The sequence below is a fragment of the Dasypus novemcinctus genome, chromosome 7 (assembly GCF_030445035.2).
Source record: "Dasypus novemcinctus isolate mDasNov1 chromosome 7, mDasNov1.1.hap2, whole genome shotgun sequence".
Taxonomy (NCBI): domain Eukaryota; kingdom Metazoa; phylum Chordata; class Mammalia; order Cingulata; family Dasypodidae; genus Dasypus; species Dasypus novemcinctus.
Genome location: NC_080679.1, coordinates 78708622 through 78733344, shown reverse-complemented (window position 1 = coordinate 78733344; position 24723 = coordinate 78708622). Strand labels below are relative to the sequence as shown.

Sequence of the window (24723 nt, the reverse complement as noted above, 5' to 3'; positions counted from 1 at the left end):
TTACTAGGATTTAGGATGACTAGAATCAAGAGAGTCATAAAAGTGATACTGACGATGTGGAAACACTAGTACTCTCTTACACTGTTGGTGGGAATGGAAAATGGTACAGCTACTTTGGAAAACAGTCTAGCAATTCTACAAGTGATCAAACATAAAGTTATTATATGACCCAGAAATTCTACAACTAGGCCTAGAGAAAGGAAAACATGTCCACTCAAAAACTTGTACATGAAAATTTACAGTAACTTTGTTAATGAAATCCAAAAAGTGTAAACAAACCAAATGTCTATCAAAGGACAAACAGATAAACAAAACATGGTACACCACACAATGGAATATTATTCAGTTATAAAAAAGGAATGAATTGCCAAAGAGGAAATACAAATGGCCAAAAAGCACGATTCACCAAATGCAACGAATGTGCCATAATGATGAAAGAGGCTGCTGATGTGGGAGGAGTGGGCTCGGGTGGGGTGTGGGGTATACGGGAACCTTTCATATTTTTTAATTAACATTTTTTTGTGATCTGTATATCTTAAAAAAAAAAGACAAAAATTTTTTTTAAAAAGCACATGAAAAAATATTCCATATCACTAGCTATCAGGGAAATACAAATCAAAGCAACAATGAGATATCATATCACATCACATAGAATGGCCTTTATTTAAAAAGAAGAAAAAACAGTAAGTGCTGGAGAGTATGTGGAGAAATAGGAACACTCCTTCACTGTTGGTGGGATTGTAAAATGGTACAGCCTCTATGGAAGACAGTTTGGCTGTTCCTCGGGAAGCTAAATATAGAACTACCATATGATCCAGCAATTCCTTTACTAGGAATATATCCTAGTAAACTGCACACTGATGTTCATAGCAGTGTTATCCACAACTGTCAAAAGATGGAAAAAAGCCAAGTCCATCAACCAATGAATGGATAAGCAAAATGTGATATATACATACAATGGAACACTATGCTGCATTAAGAAGAAATGAAATTGGGACACATATAATAACATGGATGAATCTTGAAGACATTGTGCTAAGTGAGGTTAGCCAGACATAAAAGGACAAAAATTTCATGGTCTCATTAATGTGAACTAAATGCAAAAATAAATTCATGGAGTTAAAACTTAGAGTATGGATTGTTATTAGGAGATAAGAGGAGCGCTGAGAAGGATTACCAATGCGTAATGTATGTAGAAGTTTAAATTAACTTTACTACTGTAAAAGTGTGGAAATGGATAGAGTTGATGATAACACTTCATAAACCAGTAGCAGCTTGTTTATAAATGGGAATTTGGCTGGAAAGGGTGGACTAGGGATGTAAATGTCAACTGAAAGAAAGTTAGAGAATAATCCAGGGACAGAATAACAGTGAACCCAGAGGTGGATGAGAATGGTGGTTGATGGTACAGATGCAAGAGTGTCCCTCTGTGAGTCAGAACAAATGTATGTCACTATTGCAGGGTGGTAGGAATGTGGAGAAGCATGGGAAAAATACAATTGGTGTGACCTATGGACTGCAGTTAACAGCAATACTGTAATATTCATGCCAAAGATGTAGCGTGTTGATAATGGGCAAGTATGGAAAAAGTGTGCCATAAGTACACTATGGTTGGTGGTAATAGTCTGATGATATTATCTCATAATCTGTAAAAAATGTTCCACCGCTGTGTGGTATGTTGGTGAAAGGGTGTTGTATGGGAATTCTACACATATGCATGATTGTTTTGTAAGTTCACAACTTCTGTAATAAAAATACATTTTTAAAAAATTGAATTAGCGAGGATACTGGAAGTTTCCATGGAACTTTGTATGCTGCAGAATATCAAATAACCTCATGCAATAATGACTATATCCACCTAATTTAGTAAAATGAGGACATTGAGGAGATTGAGGCTTCAAGTTTTTTGTACAATAAAAACTCATTTTTAATCTCCAGAAAAACAATAAAAGAATGAAGTACTGATACATGCTACAACATGAATGAACCTTGAAAATATTATGCCAGTCATAAAAGACTGCATCCTCTATGATTCCATTCATATGAAAGTTCAGAAGAAGGAAATCTATAGAGACAAAAGAGATGAGTGGTTGTGTAGGGCTGGGGGTCTTGGGAGGAGGGATGGATAAGGAGGGTGATAGCTAAAGGTATGGGATTTCTTTTTGGTGATGAAAATGTTCTAAAATTGGAATTAGCTCTGGTGATGGGATGCACACATCTGTGAATATACTAAAAAGCACTGAATTGTACACTGTAAATGGGTGAATTGTATGGTTATGTAAAGTATATCCCAATAATGCTATTTAAAAATCTAAGGTAAAAAATATGTAGAGTATTATCTCATTTGTATGTGTTAAAATTCTCCACAATGGAAAATATTTTAAAATACTTTATTGGACTACCCTGCTTACTCTAACATTGGAAGCTTAGGTTATAAAAGTAAAGCAGGGAAGCGGATGTGATTCAAACAATTGGGCTCCCATCTACCATATAGGCAGTCCAGGGTTTGATGCCCAGGGCCTCCTGGTGAAGGCAAGCTGGCCCATGTGGTGATCTGGCCCATGCAAAGTGCTGGCCCACATGGACAGCTGGTGCAGCAAGATGATGCAACAAAAAGACACAGAGGAGAGACAATAAGAGATGCAGCAGACCAGGGAGCTGAGGTGCACAAGAGAATGATTGCCTCTTTCCCACTCCGGAAGGTCCCAGGATCAGTTCCCAGAACCACCTAATGAGAATACAAGCAGACACAGAAGAACACACAGCGAATGGACACAGAGAGTAAACGATGGGGGGGGGGGGGGGATAAATAAATAAATAAATAAATAAATAAATCTTCACCAAAAAAAGGTAAAGCAGAGATCTTTTTAAAAAATAAAATTGAAAATATCTACAGAAAAGTTATCAAAATCCTGAAAAATATACATATTCTTACTACACCCTATCTGCAATTTATTCATAGCCCTTTATTTTATTTAGATTTTTTTTTTAATCCCCCCCCTCCCCCAGTTATCTGTTCTCTGTGTCTATTTGCTGCATCTTGTTTCTTTGTCCGCTTCTGTTGTCGTCAGCGGCACGGGAAGTGTGGGCGGCGCCATTCCTGGGCAGGCTGCACTTTCTTTCGCGCTGGACTGTTCTCCTTACGGGGCACACTCCTTGCGCATGGGGCTCCCCTACACGGGGGACACCCCTGCGAGGCGCGGCACTCCTTGCGCGCATCAGCACTGCGCATGGGCCAGCTCCACATGGGTCAAGGAGGCCCAGGGTTTGAACCGCGGACCTCCCATGTGGTAGAAGGACGCCCTATCCACTGGGCCAAGTCTGTTTCCCCTCATAGCCCTTTATTGACGCCATCGATTTGTCTGTCTCCCCTTAGACCATGAGAATCCTGAGGTCAGGGACTAGCTAGGTCTTCTCTCTGGTCAATAGGGCCAAGCATGGTAACTGGCATATCATAAACAATAAATAGGGAAGCGGACATGGCTCAACTGATAGAGCGTCTGCCCACCACATGGGAGGTCTAGGTTTTGATACCCAGGGCCTCCTGACCCTATGATGAGCTGACCCACACGCAGAGCTGCTGCGCGCAAGGAGTGCTGTGCCATGCAGGGGCACCCCCACGTAGGGGAGCCCCACGTGCAAGAAGTGCGGCCTGTAAGGAGAGCCGCCCCATGTGAAAAAAGCACAGCCCACCCAGGAGTGATGCCACACACACGGAGAGCTGACACAGCAGGATGACACAACAAAGAAGAGACATAGTTTCCTGGTGCCACCAGTGGTGCAGACACAGAAGAACACATAGCAAATGCACACAGAGAGCAGACAACAGGGGGGAGGGGAAGGGGAGAGAAATAAAATAAATATTTTAAAAAAACAATAAATATATGTTTGCAGAAAGAATGGGGCATTTTCTTCTCTATTTTTCTTAATTTTTATTGTGGTAGCATACATACAACATAAGATTTCCTGTTTTAACCACTTTCAAGTATACACCTCAGTGACAATAATTACATTCACAGTGTTGAGCTACCGTCACCACAGTCCATGACCAAAATTCCCCATCACCCCAAACAGAAACTCTGACCAAGAATGGGGCATTTCCATTCAGGAAATTGGGCAAAAAATGTACATTGTTACATTAAATTTCTATATGACAAATTCACCAATTTATTGAATGAAGGCTTCATTCAATGCTAATTTACTGAATGAGTTGCAAAGCAAGGTGGGAGAAATAATGAGAAAGGATACAGTTCATGCCTCCCAAGGAAATTAGAATCTAAAGTGGAAAAAAGACATTTCTGCAATTAACTAACAAGGGAAAGAGCGATGAATGCCATGAGAAAGCCAAAAAGTAATACTACAAAGAGGGAAAAAAGAAGACTTTATGGAAAAAATGACATTTCACTTAGGCTTTCAAAAACAGTATTACAAGCATTTAAACCTACTATGTGCAGGCATTATCCCAGGTGTTGGGAATATAACTGTGAACAAGAATCTCTGCCCCCTTGGTTCCTAGCAATATTAAAATAAATACTTTATGTTTTAATCCCACAATCAATGTATGATTATTTTTAAATAATTCTACCAGTATTACAACAAACAGTGCATATACTGAATTAAGTTTTAGAATTCTTTGCAGCTCGATATATCTTTAGAATATATAACCTTAGAACATACATTGTACTTTGGATGTACCATCAAATAGTAAAATAAATCTCTGGCCTCAGGGAACTTTCATTATAATTGGGAGACAGGAATAAATTTTAAAAAAGAAATTAAAATACATAAGTGCTAGATCATGCAACAAAGAAAAAGAAAGCAAAGATACAAGCAATTGGAGTGGGGGAAAGTGTGATTTTATATACAGTATTCAGAGAAAGCCTCAATGAGAAGTTAGCATTTGAGTAAGACCTGAAAAGAGTTAAGGGAGCAAACTATGTGGTTCTTTGGTGATAGGAATTCCTAGAGAAAGTACAGGAGAAGGCCAGTATGTGTGGAGCAGAAAAAAGGAACGAAAGTATAGGAAGAGATAGGATTTGAAAGATAGAACTGGGATGGGCTGGGAATTAAGGGCTATTTATGGGCCCTTATGCGCCACTGTAAAGACTCTAAGTGAGTTGTGAAGGAGATTTTACATAAGGGAATAGAATGATCTGATTAGAAACACTGTGGCCTGCAATCTGACACCTGCTTCTCTTCTCTCTCCTTCCTATCCCCCAAACCAAACTGCTCACTGAGGTCAGCAATAATCTCTAAATCTGATTAATCCTTTATTTTTAAAATCTCATGTAATCCCTCCTTACTGAAACTCTCTTCACTTGAAGTTTCTCTGGTTTTCCTCCAATCACTGGAAACTATTCTTTGGTTTTCATGTTATCTTCTTTCTCCGCTTGACCCTTAAGTGTTTCCTAGAGAATATATCACCTTTACTTCTTATCTACTTTCTATAGGTATGTTCATCTGTATCCACAGCTCCAAATACCACTTATACCAATGGCTCCCAAATCCGTCACCAGTTCACACCTTTCTCAAAGAGCAGGCCAGTATTCCCAAACACCTACCAGATGTCCTGGATTATATATGGGTACCTAGTAGCCCCAAACTGAAATCATCACGTCATTTATGCCCTAGTTATATAAAAAACAATGAGCTCGCTATTCCTAAAGACCACGCTCACATCACGATTTCTAATTTGTAACAAAATAATTGCAGAGTGCTTTATTAATTATATAAAATGTAGCCTACCTGTGAGTTTCAGCCTCTTTTTCTTTTCCTATTTGTGTAAGACGCTTTTTTGCTTTAATAAAATTTCTGATCTTTTCATTGTCTTCCTCTTGCTGCTGCTGCTCTACGGCTTTGATGATATTTTTATCCTTCATGTGTTCCTTAGGGGAAAAATGTGTATTATCCTATCACAAAGAAGATACTTTTAACTTACTGATGTCTAACAAGAACCTGTCAAATGGTCACAACTTCTGATCCAGTCATTTCTCTCCTAGAAACGTATCCTAAAGAGATGATCGGAGATATGCATAAAGACTTATATACCAAGTAATTTACCTCAAAAGTATTAATAAAGCAAAAATTGGAAACAATCTCTAAGTAGTCAATAAAAGAAAAATGGTGAAATAAAACTTACCAATAATATAAACAGTAAGTGGGAGAAAAGAACAGAATATAAAATATTACATAATATATCCCAATTTTAACAAATAGGTATCAATACAAATTTGGAGTATACATATGGCTGGAATAAATATATCAAAATGTTAACAGTAGTTTTCTATAAAGTATGATATTATGGGTGACTTTTAAATCTTTCTATTGTCTTTCTGTACTTCAAATATCTCATTTCTTTAAAATATGTAATTAAAAATAATTGTATAATCAGAAAAAAACATTATATATGCACAATTTCCATTTAATTTAGTAATACTTAATAGTCATATTTTTAAAAAATTGATAAAGTCCCCTTCCCACCCCACTTACTGTTTGCCTATTCCCAAACCCCCATCAGACTCAAGTACTCAGTTACTAGTTTAGTATCCAGACTTTCTTTTTGCATATATACAATACAGATGTTTATTCTAACACAAATTTAAAAATAGATCATTAAAATTTTAAACAAAAAATAAAAATCTGTTCATACCAGCATATATTCTATGACCCTAGCCTGAGTTAGCAATTATAAAAACAGCCTATAAGCTACATAAGCAAAATAGCCTGGATATATACATATATTAGTTTATTCTGTTACTATAAATAGAAACAATTTCAAGGTAAAAGCTGTCCTGATGAACTGTTAAATGCAATATTCATTCTTCTAATATATTTATAATTCAGAGTCTATGTGCTTAGCATCTTAAGTACTCTTCTAGTCTATGGGATTCTACTTTTTTTTAGGAAGTACCAGAAATTGATCCCAGGACCTTGTACATGGGAAGCAGGTGTTCAACCACTGAGCTACTCTACTCCTGGGATGCTACTTTTAACGGTCTGGGGGGTTTGTTTAGGAATTAAATTAGACAGCATGAAAAACTAATGAAAACACCAAACTTTTTACAAGTTATTATTTTGAATAATTTTTAAAAAGTGTTATTTTGCTGTTTTTCCAAGTTTATTTTAATGTTCATAGACTTTTTTTTTTAAGATTTATTTTTCTTTCTTTCTCTCCCTTCCCCTCACCGCCCCCCCCATTGTCTGCTCTCTTGTGTCCATTCATTGTGGTGCGTTCTTCTGTGTCCACTTGCATTCTCGGCAGTATGGGAATCTGTGTCTATTTTTGTTATGTGATCTTGCTCCTTCAGCTCTCCATGTGTGTGGTGCCACTCCTGGGTGGACTGCAATTTTTTCGCATGGGGTGGCTCCCCTTGTGGGGTGCACTCCTTGCACATAGGGCTTCCCTATGCAGGTGACACCCCTGCGTGGCATGGCACTCCTTCCGCACAGCAGCACTGCCCATGGGCCAGCTCACCACACAGGCCAGGAGGCCCTAGGTTCAAACCCTGGACCTCCTATATAGTAGGCAGATGCTCTATCAGTTGAGCAACACCCACTTCCCAAATAGACTTTTTATAGTAGGAAAGAATACTGAATTAATTAACATAGAGTTAACTCTCATCTTTAAAAATTGAAAGTCTCAGCTCAAGGTCATGTAACTATTAAGTACAAAGTTAGCGTTCAAAACCAGGTCTGGAAATGGATGTGGCTCAAGCAATTGGACTCTTGTCTACCATATGGGAGGTCCTGGGTTCAGTTCCTGGTGCCTCCAAAGGAAGACACCTACAGTGAGCACAAACAATGGGTGTGTAAGGGGGCACGCAGAAATAAATACATCTTAAAGAAAAAAAAAAGACCAGGTCTGTTCCACTGCAAAATGACTTGGAGAGAGAAAAAATCTTGGACCTATTGACTAAGAATAAGATTGTATTAAAAAGCAACAATAATATTATAAGCAAAATTCTTAGAAATTAAAATTTTGATAGAAATTAAGACTTTAATAGAAGTCTTAGAAGACAAAGTTGTGGAAAAGTCTCAAAGTGGAACAAAAAATCCAAACTTAAAAACAGCAGAAATGGGAGGAACAATTAGCTGCCTACCCCAGATTCTTTCTTTTCTTCTTCCTTAAGTAGTAGGACCCAATTTTTACTTAGGGTGGCAATATGCTCAACTAAAAGACTACATATGCATGCTTTCTTTTCATTTAGGTGCTACCAAATTATGATAAATGAGACTTAAGTGTAAATTGGAAAGCAAGACTTCAGGGAAGGCTCCTTAAAAGGAAAACAGCTAGGGCACTCCTTTTCTCTTTCTTTCTTCCTTCATGCTGTGTGGAATGTAGACATGAAGGCTGGAGTTCCAAAGCTATTAAGGGCCATTAGACAAGCCTGAGGACATAAGCCACCCATGTTCCAAGAACAGTTGAGAAGAAATAGAGAAGATCCCTCAAGTCCCTATTGACTCTGGAGGTCAGTCCTGGAATGACAACCTTTGCACTTTAAACCTATATTTGTTTAAGCTACAATTATTTTGGTTTTCTTTTAAATTATAGAATCAATTTAGAAAGTCTAATATCTGTCTAGCAGGGGTTATGGAGCAAGAAAATAGACAAAGTGGAAGAGGATAAAATTATCCAAAAATAAAACAAAAATATTCATATTCATATTTAGTTATATTCAATAGGGACTAATGGAACATGAGTTACCAGACTGAAAGCATCAAATGAATGCCCAGAAAAAAATGAATGAAAAAAATCTAAACCAAGGCATATCACTGTGAAATTTTAAAGCAACAGAAATAAGATCCAAAAATCTTTCAGAGAGAGAGGGGGGAAAAATTACGTACAAATGAAGACTATAAATGGCATCATACTTCTTAATATCAATACTGGAACTAGATTAATATGAAACCATGAATACAAAATACTGAATTCTGAATTTTGAACACAGAATTCTACACAGAATCATGTATGACTCTAGATGATAATATTTTCAGATAAGAATTCAAAAAGTTTTACGTCCCATATATCTTGTCTTCAAGATGTATTTCAGCAAGATGAGGGAGTAAACCAAGACTCTTGAAAGACATAAGACTCGGGAAATAAGATATGTAGCCAAGGAAAGTGGCACAGAGAAGTACCCAGATGACAGCTGTGCAGCAGCCTAAAGAACAAGCAGTTCTGAAGAATAAAAGGATTGAGCCCTCTGGAAGGAGATCTCCAAAAAACAACATGAAATCAATAGATAATTTAATATTACCTAATTGACCATTTGAAAAGTAATATTCATACACATTTGACAGAACTTACGGAACATTTGGGGGAAAATGAGGTATTTGTCAAAAACATAAACTAAAAGAGGAATTTGAATCAGAGAGAAACATTTATGCAAGCAAAGAAATATAGTATATTACTTGGCTCTGCAGAAAAAAATATTTATGTAATCATAACAATCATTTAACTAAGGTTGGAAATTAATCATTTTGAGGGGGTAGTTATGGAAGACAACTAACACCTCAATAGTCAGGACAGAGAGACAGAAAATGATGTATAAAATCAATAAATCAACATATATTCTAATATGTATTTAGAATAGGATTTTATTCTAGAAGAAACAGTTAAAAGAATGTGGAAATGGTTGCCACCAGGGAACAGGAGTGAAGCAAAAACTGATTCTCTTTTTTCCTTAAGTCTTTTGGTGCTGTTCGGTATCTTAACTCCATGCATGTCTTATGAATAAAAATAAAATTTTAAAAAATGTAAAAAATTATAAAATAAATTATAATAGCTATAAAATAATTATTACCAGTTATTGAATACATGTTAATAGTACAGCAGACCCCATACCAAACAACATAAATCACCCCATTTGTTCCTTACAACTCTCATTTTGAGGATAAGAAAATACATTCATTTGGAAAAAAATCTCACTCTCGTCTTTCATGCCTGAAAGTACACACATATCACACCACAGCAAATATAGCCTTCTCAAAAAGTTTGTATTCTCTTAGAAACTGACTTACTAGCAACTTATTTTCTACTCCACTTTCATTTTTTAAAAATTAAAAGGAAGGCATTTGACTATACATTTTTTTAATATATGGTGTATTTGTAACTTACAAAAAACAGCCTCCTGCTTTCATGCATTTCTTCTTTTTTCTTTTTTAGTTTTTTTCTCATTTCTATTTCATATAATAAGTTCTGTCGCTTTATTTCCTCAGCATCCTTTTCTTCTTCTTTTTTCCTTCTTTCTTCTTCCTCTTCATGTTCCTTTATTCTAAAGCATAAACATAATTATAACTGAGAACAAAGCAGAAAAATGTTATATTTTTAAGAAATGAGTTAGATTCCAGCCTGAGATGTTTTAAAGTTGCAAAGGAGAATTGTGAATTTCTTTGGGGGAAAAAAAACAGACATTTATAATAGCAATGACTAAAAGCAAATCCAGTAAGATTACCTCAGCATTATCAATACTACACTTTCTTCAAAATTTGTTTCATTCCTCATCAAAATAAATCCTACACCAGACTCAAGGGTTCTTCTCCTTTTGAAAGAACCAGTTAACTGAATTACATTAAAAAGGACTGGTGAGGCGGCAGACTTGGCCCAGTGGTTAGGGCGTCCGCCTACCACATGGGAGGTCCGCAGTTCAAACCCTGGGCCTCCATGACCCGTGTGGAGCTGGCCCCACTTGCAAGGAGTGCGCCCCGTAAGGAGAGCCGCCCAGCGCGAAAGAAAGTGCAGCCTGCCCAGGAATGGCGCCGCCCACATGGAGAGCTGACACAAGATGACGCACCAAAAAGAAACACAGATTCCCAGTGCCGCTGACAACAACAGAAGTGGACAAAGAAGACACAGCAAATACACACAGAGAACAGACATCCGGGGTGGGGGAGAGAAATAAATAAATAAATCTTAAAAAAAAAAAGAATTATTATTTTTTTTAAAAAAAGGACTGGTGATATTTTTAATAGAAAAGCCCCTAATCCCACCTTCTCGATTTCAGTACTAGATAACTATACAAGCTTTAGACCTAGCACATTAGGAGATAGGGTCTAACGGAAGGAGAGGAACCAAGAACTCTTTACCCAATTGTCATTTTTTCACTGGCCAACACTGACTAGCTATTGATGCTTTCTAAGTGGTAAGGTTCCAAATGCTGGTTTTATCTCCAGGCTTACTGTGGGTTCTTCAGGGGTCCCAGAGGCAACTCTTGACTGAGGAGCCCTGATCTGGGAGGTTTGGCTCAAGTGCCCATGTCTTCAAATATCCCCCCAACCTTCTTTACCCCAATACTACCAGAGCTACCACCATCAGAAGATTACTTCAGACTCTGGCTGCTGTAGACCCAGTCTCTGAAATATTGGCAAGTTAGCTCAAGCCCAAGGTATCTACTTGCCATGGGAAATTCATGCATACCTGGTCATGCCAATCAGATCAGCATGTGTGTAGGCTACGTATCTGCCATCTCACTCTAAGTTTCTTTTCTCCTGCACAAGTAGGCATGGGTAGATCAACAATCCACCTACAGACATACAACTGAGCAATGACCCTTTTGTGCATATGCACCCAATTTGAAGAATGTTTTTCTTGGAGTCCCCTCACTCAGCTTCAGAGAGGAGAAAATTTCCCTTCCCCTGTACCAAGAATTATATACAGTTAACTTAGCCAATAAGTTCACTTCATTATTGTTAAGTCAATTTGGGACAGGAGATCCTCAATTGCCTTACCTGTACAGGGTACGCAGCATTAAGATCAGGGTGACTCTCTTCAGAAGGAGCTAAGAAAAAGGTCACTGTAAACAGGTAGACCAGGTTTATAACTACCCTAGGGAAAACTAGGTTTTTAGATTTGTATGAATGTAGGTATGTATGCATGTATGTATATATGTATGTATCTAGTATGTATTTATTTATTTTGCCAGAACTATTTGATGTTTTATAGCTACCAATCTCTTAGAAGAAAACTCACAAGTCAACAATCAAGATTTAAAGAACATTATAAGAGATGTATCCAATTTTGAGAAAATAAATTTTGTTTTTAAATTACTATTTTGTAGATATAAAAATCTGTAGCTTAAACATTTCTTAGCAAATCTGGAAATCACTAACATTAAATCTATGCCCATATTGGATAACTCACTGGTTTAGAAAAAATATATATTATTCTAAGACAATAAATAAGAATAAAAATGTCTCTAGTGTTAGCAAGGAAATAATACTGTTACTTACATAATAATTTGTAAGAATTAAATAAAATGTAATTACCTGGTTGTCAATAAAGACTTTAACTTTAGCATGAATAAACTGCTCACCTATCTGCCACTAATTTGGCTTAATGAAAAATGGAAATTTGAGATCCTCTAGACCAGGGAAGAAATACCTATCATTATAACTCTACTTCCAAGTCCCATGCCCACAGCAGACATCAAAAATCAACATATACTCTTTCCTTCCATGTCTTGGCCCTTCTCCACAAAATGCTCTGGGTAGCCTCTGCAAAGAGATCAGAGTTGAATTTGTCATGAAACCTCTTTGGCTATGTCTGATTCACATTCTGAAGGTCCCAAATCTGTACTTTTATAGCCCAGATCTGATAGTTGAGCTTCAACACTGTATAGACAACCCACCAGATATCACCACTAGCTGTTTCACAGGTGCTTCACATTCACTTTGTTTAAAATCATCTTTCTCTTCTAACTGATTCTTTCAGTCTCTTCCTTATTTTGATAAACAGTACCACTCTCTCCCCATCCCACCCCCAAGATGGCTCCCTCATCTGTTTCTTCCTTGTTGTTTTTGAGGTACTGGGATTGAACCCGGGACCTCGTCTGTAGGAAGCTGCTGCTCAACCACTGAGCCTCATTGGCTTTCCTGAGTTGGTTTTTGTTTGTTTGTTTTGCTTGTTGTTGTCTTTGTTTTTTCAGGAGGCACTGGGAACTGAACCCAGGACCTCCCATGTGGAAGGCGGGTATCAAAGGCTTGAGCCACATTGCTTCCAGTACCACTATCTTTTCAGTTGCCCACACTAGAGACTTAAGAATCATACTTCCGGGGCTGGCTCCATTTCCGGCTTTCAGCCCCCTAAGAGAGACCGCATAGGCCTCAGGTTATTAGGACAGTTTAACCCCAAACATTGATATCAGATCAAATCATACAATTTCTATCAACAATATGAATGACAACATTAAAAAAGATTTGAAGCGATCCCTGTATGCCCCGTTTTCTCCGTTTGGTCACGTGGTAGGTATTGTAGCTTTAAAGACTATGAGGATGAGGGAGCAGGCCTTCCTTATATTTAAAGAACTGTGCTCATCCACAAATGCCTTAAGGCAGTTACAAGGATTTCCATTTTATGGTAAACCAATGCGAATCCAGTATGTGAAAACAGATTCTGATATAATATCTAAAATGCTTGGCACATTTGCTGACAAAGAAAAGAAAAAAGCCAAAACTGTGGAACAGGCTGCAACAACTGCAAACAAAAAGCCTGGTCTGGGTACACCAAATTCAGCTAACACTCAAGGACATACAAAACCACATCCTCGGGAAGTGGACTTGGCCCAGCGGTTAGGGCGTCCATCTACCACATGGGAGGTCCGTGGAGGTTCAAGCCCCGGGCCTCCTTGACCCGTGTGGAGCTGGCCCATGCGCAGTGCTGATGCACACAAGGAGTGCCCTGCCACACAGGGGTGCCCCCGCATAGGGGAGCCCCACGCGCAAGGATTGCGCCCATAAGGAGAGCCGCCCAGCAGGAAAGAAAGTGCAGCCTGCCCAGGAATGGTGCCACACACACAGAGAACTGACACAACAAGATGACACAACCAAAAGAAACACAGATTCCCGTGCCACTGACAACAACAGAAGCGGACACAGAACACGCAGCAAATAGACACAGAGAACAGACAACTGGGGCGGGGGCGGGTGGGGAGAGGGGAGAGAAATAAATAAACAAACAAACAAATAAATAAATATTTTTTAAAAACCCAAAAAACAAATCCTCAGGTTCCTGATTACTCTCCAAACTATATTTTATTCCTTAATAATTTACCAGAAGAAACTAATGAGATGATGTTATCCATGCTGTTTAATCAGTTCCCTTGTTTCAGGGAAGTCCATTTGGTACCTGGAAGACATGACATCGCTTTTGTTGAATTTGAAAATGATGGGCAGGCTGGAGCTGCCAGGGATGCTTTACAAGGATTTAAGATGGCACCATCTCACGCCATGAAGATGACCTATGCCATGAAATAACATTTCATTATTTAAAATCTTTAAAGGAATTGGTCTTATTTATAGTGTTTGTTTTGATAATATTGGTCAGGCCATTTTTAATAGTTGGGGATGGGGCATAATGAAAGCCGAATTTTTGTGAAGGACTTTAAAAATTATCTGGTCTTTCATTCTATACTGAGCTGTGAAATACAAAGGCCTTAATTTTGTACAATAAACTTTTGTTAGTATTAAAACACACATACACACACACACACACACGAGAATCATACTTAATTCCTCTATAATCCTCAGATTCCTCATTCACTTAACTGTTTATTGAATCTCTACCATAATGAGAAACAAATGAACATGATTCCTGCTCTCATGAAGCTTACATTCTACTAGAGACAGGCATAAATAAATAAACAAGTAATTAGACAAATTATGTAATTATAAATTATGCTGTTATAAAGACAAGATATCAAGAAAGAATAATAATTGAATTATTCATTTTGGTAACTTTGCATAGAACTGTTTCTTCAAAGGGAAGGCCTCTCTGAGCCAGTGAGAAGTCCATAGGTGAAGAATGGGAGGGTAAATTTCCAGGCAGAAGAAAAGGCACAGGAGAAGGCCCTCAGGCAGGCAAGGGTTTGGCATACTTGAGGACCTGGAAGATCATCATAAGTGAGGAAAAATAAACAAGGGTAAGGAGTGGTAGGAGATGAGGTTGGGGAAGCAGGTGAGGCTAGATCATACAAGGACTTGCAGGAGATGGTAAAGTTTGTTTTTTTTTCTTAAATAAATGCAAAGCTATTAAAGTGATTTAGTCAGGAGAATAATATGATCAATTTTCATTTTAATAAAATCTCTCTGGATGTTGGATGGAGAAGGGATTAGGGAATAAGAAAGTGAGGCTCATTAAGAGGCTGATGCAATCATCCATGGGACAGATGAGGGTGGCCTGGACTAAGACAGCAGTAAATTCAAGATTCATTTTGAAGGAAAAAAATCAGGATGAATAACTGATAACTTTGATGTGGCAGATAAAGAAAAATGAGGAATCATGGTGGATTACTAGGCTTTTAGTATGAACAACTAATTGGATAACATAAAATCCACTGGGAGAACAAGTTTGAGAAGGGAAAGAAAAAGTTACCTGTGCTAGGCATTTTAAATTCGGGACATCAGTGAGACATTCAAATGGAGATGTCATGGAGGCAGTTAGAGATGTGAATCTGGTGCTCGGGAAAGTTCTGGACGAGAATTAAAAATTTGGAAGGGAAATGGACTTGGCCCAGTGGTTAGGGCGTCCATCTACCACATGGGAGGTTCGCGGTTCAAACCCCGGGCCTCCTTGACCTGTGTGGAGCTGGCCCATGCGCAGTGCTGATGCACGCAAGGAGTGCCCTGCCACGCAGGCGTGTCCCCCACGTAGGGGAGCCCCACGCGCAAGGAGTGTGCCCCATAAGGAGAACCGCCCAGCGTGAAAGAAAGTGCAGCCTGCCCAGGAATGGTGCCGCACACACGGAGAGCTCACCCTGCAAGATGACGCAACAGACAGAGACAGAGATTCCCGTGCTGCTGACAACAACAGAAGCGGACAAAGAAGACGTAGCAAATAGACAATGAGAACTGACAACTGGGGTAGGGGGGAGAAGGGGAAATAAATAAATAAATAAATAAATCTTTAAAAAATAAATTTGGAAGTTAATATATTTAGGATGGCATTTAAATTTATGGGAATGGATGAGATCACTTAAGCCCTCTTCTCTCTACTCTTTCCAGGGGAAAGCACGTGAACTACCCTATGATAATTCTTTCCTTCTTTTGGGAAACTGATGGAATTAACAGACAGTTACTAGTGAGTTGTTCTTAAACAAGGTCTATAGGTCTCATCTCAGTATTTTTTTTTAAGACTTATTTTTAAAGATTTATTTTATTTACTCCCCCCTTGCCATTTGCTTGCTGTCTGCTCTCTGTCCATTCGCTGCGTGTTCTTCTGTGTCTCCTTGTCTCCCTTTGTTGCATCATCTTGCTGCACCAGCTCTTTGCACGCATGGGCCCATCAGCTCTCCATGGCAGCGCGGGCCAGCTTGCCTTCAGAAGGAGGCCCTGGGAAGTGAACCCAGGGCCTCCCATATGGTAGACAGGAGCCCAATTGATAGGGCCACATCTACTTCCCTCATCTCAGTATAAAGCTTACCTATTTATAGAAGGAGGAGAGCTATGCAGTATCCATAAGTACTTTGTTTAAAATTTCTTTTCAATAATTAGGTTTATGGTTCTTGATCACAGTCCCTCTATTTAGAAATCATGGTTGCTCACTCTTTTAATATACTTAACAGATTTTCAATGAAAATACGTGGAGAACATTGTCCCTCAGAGTTTAAAAGATTGTAAATAGGGTGTCTCTTATTTGCCTCATCCCCATCATGCCCAATGGACTGTAAATCACAAGTGGACTTTTATACTGGTCAAAAGTTCACAACAGAATAGGCTGTCCAGGTCTGGGGCCAGATATTGTCTAGAAAGTGTGTCAAGAATCTCATTTTCAGGCATTGGGCAAGCAGCTGTACAATACGTTTTAGTTATCTATTGCTGAGTAACTAATTACACTGAAACTTAGTGGCTAATAAAACAACAAACATTTATTAATATCTTACACCACTTCTGAGAGTCAGGAATATGGGAGTGACTTAGCTGGGTAGTTATTGTGAGGTTGCAATCAAAATGTCAGCTGGGGCTGCAGCGATCTGAAGGCTTGACTGAAGCCAGAGAGTCCACTTCCAAAATGGTTCACTGACATATTTGTTGGCAGAAGGACTCAGTTCCTTGCCACATGAACCTCTCCATAGAGCTGCTTGAGTGTCCAGGACCTTGTAAATGTGAAGCATGTGCTCAACTGCTGAGCTATACCCAGTCTACACAATGCCTTTCAAATTCTAATCTCAGTTGTCACATACTATCACTTCCACCACATTCTAGTAATTGGAAGTGAGTCATTATGTAGAACTGACACTCAAGATAGGGGGAAGGGATAAGAATTAGGCCCCAACCTTTGAAGGGAGGAGTATCAAAAAATATATGGATATATTTTAAACTATCGAAAGGTGATACCTGTGTAGGATTTGGTAATATAACTACAAGGGCATAAAGGAAGAGTCTTGCCTCTTGGTATTCTGTAATGTGCATTTTTTTGTCAATAAAAGAATACAGACTTTGCACAAACAGGGGCAAACTTTGGCAGACTGTAAGCTATGTGGCCTACAAGATGCACCATGATATGATTTGCCAACCTTATCTGAGACATTGTCCCCTCCATCCTCTATACTACAGACATCTGAACTACTGGTAACCCCAAATTCACCATGCTCTATCTCATCTCTGGGCTTCACCCATATATAAAATATCTCTCCATCTCCACTCTTTGCATGGCTTATTCTTGCTCATTTGTCATAATTAAGTGCAGGAATCAATCTCTGAAAAGCTTTTGGTCAGATTCTTTATGCCTCATACACCCATACACAACTTTGACAAATATTTATCATCATATTGTAATTGTTCCATTTCTGTACTCCCCTCCCCCCAGATTGTGAAATTCCTAAGGAAAGACTGTACCATATTCCTCTTTGTATTCTCAATGACTAGAATAGTGGCTGGCAAATGGAGGTTGCTCAATAAGTGTTTGCATGAACGAATGAAAAATTGAATGAATACACTAATGAATGAATAAATAGCCTATTTTGAAATTTTGCCCTTTAACAATCTCTCATTGTTCAAGAAAGGGAAAAAAAAACTTTCCTGCTTCTCTCTTTTCTATTACACGGTCCTCTGTTCCCAACTCAGGTTCATACTTGTGCTACTATTCCAATTACCACTATTGGCTTAAAGAGACTTTTGAGCCCATGGCTCATAACAATTACTTATAGTCTTTTTTAAAAAAAAGATTTATTTATTTTTCTCCCTTTCCTCACCCCCCTCCCCCAGTTGTCTGCTCTCTGTATCCATTCACTGCATGTTTTTCTGTGTCTGCCTATATTCTTGTCAGCAACACCCGGAATCTGTGTCTCTTTTGGTTGTGTCATCTTGCTGCGTCAGCTCTCCGTGTGTGTGGCGCCACTCCTGGGCAGGCTGCACTTTTCTTCGTGCTGGGCGGCTCTCCTTACAGGGCGCACTCCTTGCACGTGGGGCTCCCCTATGTGGGGGACGCCCCTGAGTGGCACAGCACTCCTTGCATGCATCAGCACTGCGCATGGGCCAGCTCATTACACGGGTCAGGAGGCCCTGGGTTTGAACCTTGGACCTCCCATGTGGTAGGCGGACGCCCTATCCATTGGGCCAAATCCACTTCCCTACTTATAGTCTTTTAATTGTAACATGCAATCTGAGTTCTATAAAACTGAAATATGGTGCTCACTTGGCAGCATATATACTAAACAAATCCCCACAAGAAATATAACATATCCGCACAAACACATCCCCACAGGAATAATGTTGTTTTGAATTTTCAATTCAAGTTCACAGACCCACTGAAATTCATGGATCCCTGATTAAGAACCACTGTTCTAGGGTTTAGGACATCAGGGGAAGGCTGGACATCATCCAGAAGAGCAAACAATGAGCAGACAGATGAGGGAGCCATCTCAGAGGGTGGGATTCTTGTAGATGGTCATAATTTCTCATCCATATAACTTGTACATTTGTTTATCTTCACATATTAACCAATAATCATAAAATAATGAAACCTTCATATAGGCATTTGATAAAGATATTTAACAAAATTAGTTACGTTGTCTATCTCCCCTATAATTATAGAAAGAATAACCATTGACATATGTTATAAAAAACACACACACAAACATTAGAGGCATACAAGAGCACATTTGAAATGAGAAGAAAGAATAAGTGATACCGAAGACAGAACAGCTGAAATTGAAGAAAAGAACAGAGACAGACAACAATGGAAAAAATTGAGCAGGGGCTCAGGGAGTTAAATGGCATCATGAAACACAACAACATATGTGTCATGGGAGTTAAAGAAGGAGAAGAGAAGGGAAAAGAGGCAGAAACAGTATTTGAGGAAATATTAGCTGAAAATTTCCCAACTCTCAAGAAAGAAATGAACTTGTATGTCCAAGAAGCAGAGCATACCCCAATCAGAACAAATCCAAATAGAACTACTCCAAGACATATACTACTCAGAATGTCAAATGTCAAAGATAGAGAAAATTCTGAGAGCAGCAAGGGAGAAGCAAACTATCAAACACAGGGAATGCCCAGTAAGACTCAGTGTGGATTTCTCAATTGAAACCATGGTGGCAAGAAGGCAGTGGTAAGATACAATTAAGATACTGAAAGATAAAAACTGCTAGCAGGGATTCTTTATCCAGCAAAACTGTCCGTCAAATATGAAGATGAATATAAAATATTGACAAACAGAAAATAAAAGTGTTCATCAAAGAGAATCCACCCTCGCAGAAAATATTAAAGGAATCCTTAGAGCCTGACAGAAAAAGACAGGAGAGAGAGGCTTGGAGGACAGTATAAAAGAAAGAATAACAGAAAGGATAACCAATGAGTAAAAAGAGGTGAAAATAATATGTGACATATCAAAACTGGAGAATGTAATGCTGGAAGCAAATAATGCATTACAGCAATATCACTGAATATGAATGGATGAAACTCCCCAATCAAAAGATATAGGTTGACAAAATGGATAGAAAAACAAGAGCCATCCATATTCTGCTTACAAGAGCCTCACCTTAGACCCAGGGATACAAACCAGCTGAGAGTGAAAGTGTGGTAAAAGACACTCACGCTAAATTGTAATAAAAAAATAACAGGGGTAACTATACTAATATCTGACAAAACAGACTTTAAATGAAAAAAGTTATAAAAGATACAGAAGGTCATTATATATTTTAAAAAGGGACAATCCTCCAGGAAGATATAATAGTCATAAATATCTATGCACCTAACCAAGGTACCCCAAAATACATAAGGCAAATTCTGGCAAAACTGAAAGGAGAAATAGACAACTCTACAATATTTGTTAGAGACTCAACATACCACTTACATCATTAGATAGAACAACGAGACAGAAGATCAACAAGGAAACAGAAAACTTGAACAACATGATAAATGAGTTAGACCTAATAGACGTATACAAAATGTTGCTTCCAAGTTCAGCAAATTATATATTTTTCTCAAGTACTCATGGATCTTTCTCCAGGATAGACCACATGTTAGGTCACAATATACAAAATATCTTCTCAGATCATGATGGAATGAAACTGGTAATCAAGAATAGATAGGAAAGAGGGAAATTCACATATGTGTGGAGGCTAAACAACATACTCCTAAATAATCAGTGGTTCAAAGAAGAAATTGCATGTGAAATCAGTAAACATATTGAGACACATGAAAATGAGAAGACAAATTATCAAAACTTATGGGATACAGTGAAGGCAGTCTTGAGATGGAAATTTATAGCCCTAATTGCCTATATTAAAAAAAAGAAGAGCTAAAATCAAAGACTTAACTGAACAACTAGAGAAACTAGAAAAAGAACAGCAAATCAATCCCAAAGCAAGCAGAAGGAAAGAAATAACAAAGATTAGAGCAGAAATAAATGAAATTGACAGAGAAAATCAATAAAATCAAAAGCTGGTTCTTTGAGAAGATCAAAAAAATTGACAAACCCCTAGCTAGATTAACAAAGAAGAAAAAAGAGAAGATGTAAATAAATACAATATAAATGAAAGAGGGAAATTACAACTGACATAAATAAAAATTATCATTAGAGGATATTATAGAAACTGTATGCCAATGAACTAGTCAACCAAATGAAATGGACAAATTCCTAGAAATGCACAACCTACACTGACACTACAAGAAATATAAGAACTTAACAAATCAATCATGTTTAAAAAGATTTAATCCATCAACAAAAATCTCCCCAAAATGGAAAGCAAATGTGGCTCAAGCAGTTGGGTGCTCACCTACCACTTGGGAGGTCCCAGGTTTGGTTCTGGTGCCTCCTAGAGAAGGCAAGCTGGCAAGGCATCAGGTGTGAGGAGCTGACGCAACAAGATGATGCAGCAAAAGAGACACAAATAGGAAAGACAATGAAAGACACAACACACCAGGGAGCTGAGGTGGCTGAGATGATTGAGTGCCTCTCTTCCACATGGGAGATCCTGGGTTTGGTTCCCAGTGCCTCCTAAAAAGAAGATGAGCAGACACAGAGAGCACACAGCAAATGGAACAGAGAGCAGACTGACTGCAAACAATGGGGGGGGGGGCGGGGGGCGGTGGGGAATGAATATATACATTTTAAAAAAAAAAAAGAGGAAACACAATGAGAGACACAGCAAGCAAGGAGTGGAGATGGCTCAAGTGATTAAACTCATCTCTCCCACATGGTAGGTCCCAGGTTTGGTTTCTGGTACATGCTAAAAAGAAGACAAGCAAACAACAAACAGACTAAGCAGACAGTGAGCACAAACAACAAGGGGTAGGGGAGATAAATAAATCTTAAAAAAAAAAAATCTCCCAACAAAGAAAAGTCCAGGACCAAATGGCTTCATGGGTGAATTCTACCAAGCATTTCAAAAAGAATTAACACCAATCCTTTTTAAACTCTTCCAAAAATTGAAGACAAGGGAAAATTACTCAACACATTTTATGAAGCAGGCATCACCCTAATACCACAGCCACATAAAGACAATATAAGAAAAGAAAATTACAGACCAATCTCTTTAATGAACATAGCTAAAAAAAATTCTCAAAAAAATACTTGCAAATAGAATCTAAGAGCATATCAAAAGATTTATACTAAGCACCAAGTGGGATTTATTCTTGTTATGCAAGGCTGGTACAATCTAAGGAAATCAATCTACATAATACACCATATTAACAAATGGAAGGAAAAAAACATGATCATCTCAGTCAATGCAGAAAAAAAAATTAAAGGTATCCAAATAGGAAAAGAGGAAGTAACACTCATGCTATTTGCAGATGACAGAATCCTGTATTTAGAAAATTCTGAGGTTAACATAACAAAGCTACTTGAGATAATAAATGAGTTCAGCAAAGTGGCAACATACAAGAAAAAAAATCAGTAATATTTTTATACACTAGCACTGAACAATCTGAGGAGATCAGAGGGAAAATTCCATTTACAATAGCAACAAAAACACTCAAATATCTAAGAATCAATTTAACTAAAGAAGTACAGATCTATATGCAGAAAACTACAAAACACTGCAAAAAGAAATCAATGAAGACTCAAAGAAATGGAAAAACATTCCTTGTTTATGGATTGGAAGACTAAATATTGTGATGATGTCAATCCTACCCAAACTGATTTATAGGGTTAATGCAATACCAATCAAAGAAGTAAAGACTTCTTTACAGAAATAGATAAGGCAATTACCAAATTCATACCAAAATACCAAATAGCCAAAAGCATTCAAAAAAGAAGAGCAACATGGGAGGAATTTCACTGCCTGAGCTGGAAACATTATAAAGCTAGCATGGTCAAAACAGCATGGTACTGGCATAAAATACACACATCAACAACTGGAATAGAATTGAGAGTCCAGAAATAAACCCTCACCTCTACAATCAACTGGCTTTTTCTTTTTTTTTTTATTTCTCTCCCCTTCTCCCCTGTTGTCTGCTCACTGTGTCCATTCGCTGTGTGTTCTTCTGTGTCCACTTGCATTCTTGGTGGCACTGGGAATCTGTGTTTCTTTTTGTTGCATCATCTTGTTGTGTCAGCTCTCCATGTGTGCAGTGCCATACCTGGGCAGGCTGCACTTTCTTTCATGCTGGGCGGCTCTCCTTACGGGGTGCACTCCTTGCGCATGGGGCTCCCCTATGCGGGGGACACCCCTGTGTGGCACAGCACTCCTTGTGTGCATCAGCACTGCTCATAGGCCAGCTTCACATGGGTCAAGGAGGCCCAGGGTTTGAACCGCGGATCTCCCATGTGGTAGACAGACGCTCTATCCATTGAGCCAAATCCACTTCCCAACTGGCTTATTTATTTATTTATTTATTTCCCAAATTCTACTCAATTTATTCATTTTTTAAAAAAATATGAGATTACATTACATTACATTACATTAAAAAAATATGAGGTCCCCATTCGCCCCCTCCGCCCCCACCCCACCACTTCCCCCCCAGGAACACTCTCCCCCATCATCATGTCACATCCATTGTGTATGGTGAGTACATCTCCCAGCATCGCTGCACCCCATGTCCCGTGTTCCACACCATAGCCCACACTTTCCCACGTTCCATCCAGTGGACCATGGGAGGACATACAACATCTGGCAATTGTCCCTGGGGCACCACCCAGGACAACTCCATGTCCCAAGAATGCCAACTGGCTTTTGATAAGCCTACCAAGTCCATGTTAACTGGACAAACAGTCTCTTCAACACATGGTGCTGGGAGATTTGGATATCTATCACGAAAGAGTGAAAGAGGACCCTTATCTCATTCCCTATACAAGAATCAACTCAAAATGGATCAAAGACCTAAATGCAAGAGCTAGGACCATAGAACTACTAGAAGAGAATGTAGGGAAACATGTTAAAGACCTTGTGGTAGGTGGTGGTTTCTGGGACCTTACACCCAAAGCACACAGAACAAAAGGAAAAATAGATAAATTGGACCTCCTCAAAATTAAACACTTTTGCACCTCACAGGACTTTGTCAAAAGGGTGAAAAGACAACCAACTCAATGAGAGAACATACTTGGAAATCACATTTCATACTTGGAAATCAATAAGGGTTTAATATCTATGATATATAAAGAGATGTTATAACTCAATAATAAAAAGATAAATGACCCAATTAAATAATGGGCAAGAGACTTAAATAGACATTTGTCCAAAGAAGAAATACAAATGACCAAAAAAAAAAGAAGAAAAAACACCACAAAAAAAACATCATTAATGATTAGAGAACACTTTTTTCACTGTTGTTGTGAATGTAGAATGGTACAGCCACTGTGGAGAACTGTTCAGCAGTTCCTAAAGAAGCTGCATATAGATTTGCCACATGACCCTGCAATACCACTGCTGAGTATATATATCCAAAAGAACTGCGATCAGTGACATGAACAGACATCTGCACACCAATGTTCATAGTGGTGTTATTCATGATTGCCAAAAGCTGGAAAAAACCCAGGTGTCCATCTACCGATGAATGGATAAACTGTAGTGTAGTCACACAATGGGATATTATGTGGCTGTAAGAAGAAATGAAGTCATAAAGCATATGACAACATGGATGAACCTGAAGCGCATTATGTTGAGTGAAGCAAGCCAGACAGAAAAGAAAAAATATTTTATGATTGTACTACTGTGAACTAAATATATTGTGTAACATATTGTATGATTCTATTTATATAAAATGTGAACATAAATCAATTTATAAACCTGAAATTAGATTAGTGGTTATGTAGGGCTGGGGAAGGCATGCGAAGGGTTGTGGAGT

General features: G+C 38.4%; 2 protein-coding genes across 5 annotated transcripts in view; one reads left to right on the top strand and one right to left on the bottom strand.

Moving 5' to 3' along the window:
- Positions 1-24723, bottom strand: part of CFAP210 (cilia and flagella associated protein 210) — an 86926-nt gene that overhangs the window by 38392 nt on the left and 23811 nt on the right. For all 4 annotated transcript variants that reach the window (XM_004460796.4, XM_058300677.2, XM_004460795.4 and 1 more), the window contains 2 exons: positions 10118-10274; positions 5746-5885 (listed from right to left, as the gene is read on the bottom strand). In XM_004460796.4, coding sequence (XP_004460853.1) covers positions 5746-5885; positions 10118-10274 — 297 coding nt within the window. The remainder of the gene's footprint in view (positions 1-5745; positions 5886-10117; positions 10275-24723) is intronic.
- LOC139439358 (U2 small nuclear ribonucleoprotein B''-like) lies at positions 12477-14250 on the top strand. The gene is made up of 3 exons (XM_071216505.1): positions 12477-12485; positions 13114-13548; positions 14002-14250. Exons 1-3 carry the CDS (start codon positions 12477-12479, stop codon positions 14248-14250), a joined length of 693 nt encoding a protein of 230 aa, XP_071072606.1.